The following is a 7,841-nucleotide window of genomic DNA, read 5'->3' on the forward strand; positions in this document are numbered from 1 at the left end:
TTACCTGTCCGACGTGCCGGGCTGTGGTGAGAAAGACTGTGGAAGGGCTGAAGAAGCACATGGTAAACTGCAGGCAGGTAAGAGCACGAGAGATGAGCAACGTTGTCTTTGCTCCTCTGCAGCTTAAACGCCTGCACTCTCTTTTGTGCTGCGTTTAAAACCAGTTTCATCTCATCATCGTGTCTCTAACCAAGAGTCCTTTCTACATCTGTGAGAGGCTGTGCTTGGCACTTCTTGCTTAGCTTTTTGCTGGGGGTCTGGGGTCGTGAACAAAGATGTAGCTATTTCATCATTCCCTAAATTTTAGGCTCCATAAAATCTCCTCTGTTCTTAGTGGGCAGTTACCAGGCCCAGGTGAAATATTCTGCTCTCCTGCTCCTATCCCCAAAGAGTTTCCCGCTGCTGTGCTTAATTTACAGTGACATGCAGCATGTCCATCTGTTTCTAGGAAATGTTCACTTGTCATCACTGCGGGAAGCAGCTGAAGTCTCTAGGGGGGATGAAATACCACGTCATGGCAGACCACAACAATCAGGTAACGCAACTGCTGCATCTGGAGATCCTGCAGGCAGGATTCTGTCCCTTCCCTGGTGCACACAGAAACAGAACGTGGTGTGTGTGTTTTCTCAAGTGTTTTGGCTGTTCCAGTCGTGTCTACCTTTTCTTTTTCCTGTGAGTTTTGACATCTGAAGACACAGTGGAATGATACCAGTGAAGGTAGGCACACTACGTCTTAGAAAGAGGGGATGAGTTTCTGTTTAGGCTGGTAGTTTGTCACACAGTAAAAAAATGATTGCTCATTAGGCTGCAATTTTCAAGCCTTTACTAGAACATAGGAGCTTTTCTACATCCTGAGCAGATGAGATTTCAGGGCTTTAAACGTTCAAAGGTAAAAAAGCAGAAGCAGCAGTTTAGTTCTTGTCTCTATTTACTATAAAGGTGCCAGCTCTGCAATCTGCTTTTCCTGTTTGCCATTACTTTAAAGAAGGCAATGGCTCCTGTTGTGGTTGTGAAGAATTAGAACTTCTGAAGAGGTCATTTGGAAGTTTTGTTAAGGCTTAGACAATTCATTACTGTTATTTTTGACGTAGGTCCTAGCGCTGTCGTTTCTGAACCTACAGCTGTGCAAGTAAATTAAATAGCCGATCAGGTTCTGTCACTCAGTTCTAGCCTTTTATTCAGTCTAGGTGTAATATTATTGCAAGGCAGTGTAGGAAATAATATACAATAACCATCAGAGGGGGAATAGAGAAGAACCTGAGTTTAGCACAGATAAATAACCATTACAGGCAGTTCGTCTGCTTAGCTTTAGTTAGGCAAAGTGGAAATGTAGGGCCAGCAAATGCTAAAGACGCGTGACAGAGGGGAGCAAGTGCTTTTCACAGGCAGAAGGGGAGAAAAGTAATTACAGAAACACATACACAGCAAGTGTAGTTTGGGACCATTTCTTATCAAGGTTTTGCTTGTAGATAGCAATTTAAATGTCAAAACTCATATCTGCAAAGCGGTTTTAAGGCAGTTTGCTCCTTTTAAAGACAATTCAGTTGTTCTGGGATACAGACAGTGATCGTTGCATTAGATGCACTTCTGTAAAATCATAGGCTGCAGAGATTTAATTGTCTTAGAAGCTTTCCGTCAGTAGTGTGCTGAGTAGCAGATTCCCTATGAGAAGAACGGTAAATGCTGAGCATCCTGTGTTTTTCTTTTTCCCTTTCTGCTGTGCTTTAGCCAATCACGAAGGAGGGAGGAGAAGTGGATGAGCAGCTGGAGCGAGATCGCCTTCGGAAGGTTTTGAAGCGTATGGGAAAAATAAAGTGTACAAAGGAGGTAAGCTGCATTGTGCTGAGTATCCTGAATTGAACAGGATTGGATGAGTGAGGGTAAAATCCTGCTGGGTCTGCTTTGGTGCTGGCCAGAGCTGGATTTGATTCAAGAGCCTAGCAGTGCTTTGAAGGTGGAGCATCGTAGGATCATGGTTTGGGTTGGAAAGGACCTTCACAGATCACCTACTCCAACCCTCCTTGCACGAGCAGGGACATCTTCAGCCAGACCAGGGTGCTCAGAGCCACTCCAACCTGACCTTGAATGTTTCCAGGGATGGGGTCTGCACCACCTCTGGGCAACCTGTGCCAGGGTTTCACCATCCTCAGCATAAAAAAAAATCTTCCTTGTATCCAGTCTGAATCTCCTCTCTTTTAGTTTAAAACCATCACCCCTTGTCCTATCACAACAGGCCCTACTAAGAAGCTTGCCCCCATCTTTCTTGTAAGACCCCTTTAAGTGCTGAAAGGCCGCAATAAGGTCTCCCTGCAGCCTTCTCTTCACAGGATTACACGGTTGTTGAGGGAGTTTCTGGGGCCATCTCGTTCAACCCCTGTGCTCAAGCAGGGTCAGGTAGAGCGCTCTGAGGATTCCGTGTGTTGGTGTCTTCAAGGGGGATCGAGAGGGCACTGGATTGTTGCTTGTGTGCACCAGAAGTGTGTTATTAATGTGTACTTCTGCTCTCTCCTCAGTTGCTTGTGATAGCTGAGAAGATGTCTCTATGCATAATTAATAGTGTGGGTTTGTCTGTGGTTTTTGAAGATACCGAGGTTGGCCACAGCTAGAGAAGGGGATGGAGGGCAGATGGATGCATCTAGGAGCATTAAAAACCTGCTGGTGCATGTTTGATTCGTGCTGTTTCCAAGCTCAGTGTCAAGCGGATCGCTGGATTCAGAGTTAGGAGATGCTTTAGAAAGCAGCATCCACAGGAGCCATTGGGGTCTTTGTTGTCCTCTGCTGTGCAGCAATAGCTGGGAAGAGCTGGAAGTTTTGTTTACTATCACCCTAATATTGCTGTGCTCTAGTTTGACCAGCCAACCAAGTATAAAACCTTCCTCTTTTTCTGCCCCACTCCTCTATTTGTACCTGAAAATCCTTGGTTTGTGCATCCTCATTTAACACACTGCTGCTTCATTCCATATACTGAAATTCTCTGTTGCCCACTACTTACAAAGAAGTTCTGAGAAACAGTTTGTCCCAGTTGCAGCTGATTCTTTGTCCCAGGCTTTGTCTGTATGAATAGACTAACGTTGAAGTTTGCTGCCTGGCAGTCTCTGGTCTGGCAGGAAATGTGTCAGTATTTTGGTCAGCAAACCAGATTCTGTGATCGGTTGGAGAGCGTTTTCCTTCCATGCATTCTTCTTGTGCATTGACAGGGCTGCACGGGCAGCTTCACCAGTATAATGGGGTACCTGTATCACATTAAAAAATGCGGGAAGGCTGCTTCTGAGCTGGAGAAAATGGCGATGAAGTGCCATCACTGTGGAAAAGCATACAAGTCGAAGGCAGGACTTGTCTACCATCTCCGGTCGAAGCACGGGCCGGTAAGTGCAAATCGCCGTAGTTTTTGGGATGGTGTGGTGGTGCTTCCGACTTGGGGCACGCATGGGCTTGTGTCTGCTGCTTGGCAGCAGATAGGATAGCAAGGCTTTTCATTTTTCTGATCCTCTGGAGTATTCTGTCCTTGATACTGTTCTGTTCTGTGACTAGGATCAAGTCTTTAATAGCAAATCACCGTGGCAGTAAACTTTCCCCAGCCTGACTTTTGCTCCATGGAAGAATGATGCTAACACGTGTAATTTCTGATGTGCTTCTCTTTGCCCTCGAAAGACCCAACACTGGAGCAGGACGGGCAGTGCTGTGCTTGTTGTCCATGAGGGTTTTACAGAGAGCAGTGTGATACCGTTTCAAGGCCATGAGACTCTGCTTGAGCCTTCCTGCTGTGGCCTCCTGAGTGGGACTGGGGGTCTGTCTCACCCGTGGGATGCCGTTCTGTGTCTCACAGTGAACCACAGCCACAGCAGCGTTTTGTGAGGGATTTAGCAGAGTGTTTATTCACAGTATTTCGTGTAACTGAAATGGGAACTAGCGAAGGGTGCTCACCTCTTTTGGCCTTCGTTGCAGGTCACTTTCCTCCATGAGGAGAGAAGAACGGAGAGCCTGAAGGAAATGAAGCGGGAGCCAAACAAAGCAGGCAGAGTTCAGAGGAGATCTGCAAAGGTGGCAATCTACTATCTCCATGAGCTGGCTGGAGAGGAGCTGGCCAAGGAGTGGCCCAAGAGAAAGGTCCTGCAGGACTTGATTCCAGACGACCGGAAGGTACAAGGCCTTAGGAGCGCTGCGTGGGGTTGGAGTCTTGCACTGGCATCTTCCTTGTGGGAGCGACCAGGTTTTGCTCTCTCTGGTCCTAGATTGCAGTATCGCTACAGTAGCAATGGCTGTGGTGTGAGCACTTTACCCAGGCAGGCTATAGCGGCTTTCAAGCCCTGTTGCTGTAATTTTCAGTGGGCACACCACCTACCGAAGGCAGTTACAGGCAGCGTGTTGCTCACCTTCTGATCGCTGCTGCTATGCAGTGATACTTCATAGGCTTTCAGGCTTCGGAGTTTCCAGGAGCATCTTTTAGGCTGTCAGGGAAAGCCAAGGGAAAAGGATGATTTTTGATTTTAATGGGGTAAGTACGTTTAGAGGAATTGTTGAAGTCAAAGGGATGGGAGGTTTTGGATTCCGGTATTGTGGGTGTTTTCCAGATGTAGTTATGTTTGTAGAGTCAGTGATGTGGGGAAAGGTTGGTTATTGAGAGTTTGGCTGTTGGAGTAGAAGAAATAGCACTTCTGTCTCACAACCTGGGAAAGAAAGGGACATACAGTACACATAGCCAGCATTGCTTCCAGCTTTCAGTTCCATCTCTTTGTCTCAGCTGAAATATACTCGTCCTGGACTGCCCACGTTTAGTCAAGATGTGCTGTGCAAATGGAAGACAGAGATAAAGATGTACCGAAGAGTCCACTGCCCAAATCAGGTAATCCTTAAGTGTTTCTGCAGCCTCAAAGGGGACGGATTTCGGGTCTGTACGAGACAACAGCTTTCACAACCTTGGAACTGCGCTTTGTCTCTGCTCCATGTCAGTACGGTTGGTTGGGGTAACCAGGACCCTGTTCGGGAGCTGGTCCCTTTGGGGATGTGAGCAGTGGAGAAATGACAGCCCCTGCCTGTCTAGTGGCTGTACCTAAACCTGAGTACCAAAGGAGGGAGTAGAGATGGAAATGTAGGAGTAGAGGACTTGGAGTTTTCCTTTGAAAGCTGGAAATGGGCTACAGAGGACTAGTGCAGGGCACTCTCATCCTGCTCTAGGGATGCTCATGCACCTGCACTTGGTTTCCTACAGTCCCATGCAGCAGCCTCCAGTCAGATCCAGTGAGGGGAAATCACCCTGTTGGTGGAAACGATCGTAGATGTGGCACAAGGGACACACTCTGCCAGAGAGCCAAGGTGGCTTCTGTTTGGGTTTGGGGTAGAGACAACGCCTCCCCCCAGCTTTGCCCCGGTACTCTCCAGTTTTCAGGCTTGCACCATTTCCAAGTCTGAGAATTGCAGCACAACGTGGTACGTGGAGCTGTCCCCACTGCTCTCCTGTCGCTGAGCAGTACCCCAGAGTCACATCTTGCACCCACCTCCTGTTTCGGGGCCTGAGCCAGGCATGATCTGGTGCCTGAGGCTGGTGGGGGAGGGCAGAGAAGCTGCTGTTTCACTGACACCCCGATGTCAGTGCCGTACGTCTGCCCTGTGCCACCACATCCATCAGCAGAGGCTGCCCTCGCCCTGTGCTTGGTTTGAAATGGGTCCCTGCTGCACTGCAGCCAAAATGCACACACTGTTGTTTTACTCAGACTTTTGATAGAGGGCGAATGTAACCATGACAGGAGTCTCTTTGCTGTGTCCAAATGTGCTCAGAAACTGGAAATATTTAACTTACGGAAACCTTAAGTGTCTTTTAATGGTCCTTTCATCAGAAGCTTTCTGGCTTTGTAGGACTTGGTATCTCCCTCCCTCTATCTCTCTTGTCCCTTTTGGGATTGTCTTCCAGAGAAGAAGTCCTTCTTGTGCAGGAATAGGTGACTTCTTACGGGAGTTTTGCTGACATGCACTTCTCTTCCTGTTTCAGGGCTGTGAGTCTGTGTACGGCAGCGTCTCGGGACTCAAGTCTCACCTCGGCACGTGCACCTTGGTTGGTAACCTTCCTGCGCTCGCTGTCTCCCTGTCCCTCACGTATCTCCTTGTCCAAGCTGTTGTCCTCATTAGCCGTGTGCTAATCCGGGTTCCCCCTGTGTGCTACTGGGGTTGCCATTGCAAACATTGCTCGAGGCAAGGAGGAAGCGTCTTAGTGGCGTGCGTTTTAGTGAAACTGCAGTCCCACCCGTGGATTCACAGCCACAAGGTGCAGTGCTGGAGATGTTGTGACATGTCACAGAGCAGCCCTGTGCTTTGTGGTCACAACTGGCCAATATCATCGGTGCTCCTGCAGCTACAGCATCGTCTGGTGTGGATGAGAGTTTCCACTTCTTACTGCTGGTTATACATGAGCAAGATTCAGAGGCAATCTGTAGGTGTTCCAGCCTTCTAGGCAGCAATTGGTGATGAGTTCTTTTCCTTTTGGCGCCAGGGAGACTTCGTGGCTGGTAAATACAAGTGTCTGCTGTGTGAGAAGGAGTTCGTTTCAGAGAGCGGGGTCAAGTACCACATCAACTCTGTGCACGCAGAGGTAAGGCCGGCAGAGTGGGAGTGCTCAGGCCCTGGGTTGCTGCGGTGGGGAGGCTGTCGTGGGAAGGAAGTGCCGGATGCTTGCCCTGTTTATTATTCCTTTGCTCGCTGTTGGGTCCTAAACGTGAGTGACTTTTTCTTTGGTTAAATACAGCTGATCTTACCCGTTGTGTGGTGGGGTGGTGTGGCAGATGTCGTGTCCCAGGCTGGTGCTGCTCCGTTCAGCATTTCCCGTGCCTGCAGCCAGACACTTGCCAAATCAAATCTCAGTGCTCAGAGGCAGTGGCGTCTGAGGAGGAACCTTGAAGGACAGAGCTGTGCTAGGCAGCTGCCTTTCCAGATCTCACATTTCAGGAAACCCCTGGCCCACAAGGCAGCTTTATTATAAGCCCTGGTAGGCTTTATACAGTATTTCCATCCTCAGTACCAACCTGTTGCCTTCTAAACCCTCCAGGACTGGTTTGACGTGAACACAACTACCACCAAAAGCTTTGAGAAGCTCATGAAGATCCGCCGAAGAGAAGAGCAGAGGAAGCAGCGAAAGAAACGTCCTTTGCCCCGGGGCAGAAAGAGGAGAACTGGGGCCCTGGCTGCCAAGAAGCTCCCCGCTACAGGAGCTGAGAAGATGAGGAGAAGTAAGAGAGGTCGTCCGCCGCGAGTGGACAAGGAGAGCGCGAGCAGCGAGGAGGGGGAGCCTCCAGTTGCACAGAGAGCGGAGTTCCCAAAAACCAGCCGCAAGCGAGGCCGGAAGTAAATCCCCCGAAGAGGAGGAGGAGTGAATCTAAAGCTTTTCAGTTACAAGCCCCGCTTCTGTCAGGCTCATAACCCACAGCACTAATAGAAGCAGCTGAATGTCTTTGGGACTGTTACTCCATTCTGCTCGGTGACCTTGATTTTGAAACTGTTGCCTCTGGTGGGTTGTGAGAGACTTCGAACCAAAGCCGTGGTGCAGAGGCTGCCTCTCCTGGTGTAGTTCCCTTGGACAGGGCGCTAGCAGCGTACCCGATGCGGTTCCTGCTCTGGTTACAGTCTCAGTTTGGGTCACATTAGTTGCTTGTTTAGTGGTGTCCAGTGCAGCAGCTGTCTGTTTTGTCGTCTTCCTCTGATGGGTGAGATCAGGGCTCTTCTTTAGCAGCTCTCCCTGTGAGGGACGGGCTAGCGCAGGGTTCAGGTCACTTGAAGGGGGAAGCCCTTCCTGCACACAGGCTAAGCAAAGCTCTGCAGAGTACAAAGCCCTCAGCTTGCCCTGCACCTAGAAT

General features: G+C 49.2%; 1 protein-coding gene across 1 annotated transcript in view; it reads left to right on the forward strand.

Annotated features, from left to right (window-relative positions):
- The window catches only part of ZNF512 (zinc finger protein 512), a 12,225-nt gene extending 4,889 nt beyond the window's left edge, over positions 1-7,336 (forward strand). Inside the window, 9 exon segments of the mRNA XM_010181786.1 lie at positions 1-77; positions 449-535; positions 1,729-1,827; positions 3,198-3,365; positions 3,946-4,140; positions 4,742-4,843; positions 5,987-6,049; positions 6,485-6,583; positions 7,037-7,336. The exon segment at positions 1-77 is cut by the window's left edge and continues 31 nt beyond it. Coding sequence (XP_010180088.1) covers positions 1-77; positions 449-535; positions 1,729-1,827; positions 3,198-3,365; positions 3,946-4,140; positions 4,742-4,843; positions 5,987-6,049; positions 6,485-6,583; positions 7,037-7,336 — 1,190 coding nt within the window.
- The last annotated feature ends 505 nt before the right edge of the window (positions 7,337-7,841 follow it).

Source organism: Mesitornis unicolor, unplaced genomic scaffold (assembly GCF_000695765.1).
Source record: "Mesitornis unicolor isolate BGI_N332 unplaced genomic scaffold, ASM69576v1 scaffold7183, whole genome shotgun sequence".
Classification (NCBI taxonomy): Eukaryota; Metazoa; Chordata; class Aves; order Mesitornithiformes; family Mesitornithidae; genus Mesitornis; species Mesitornis unicolor.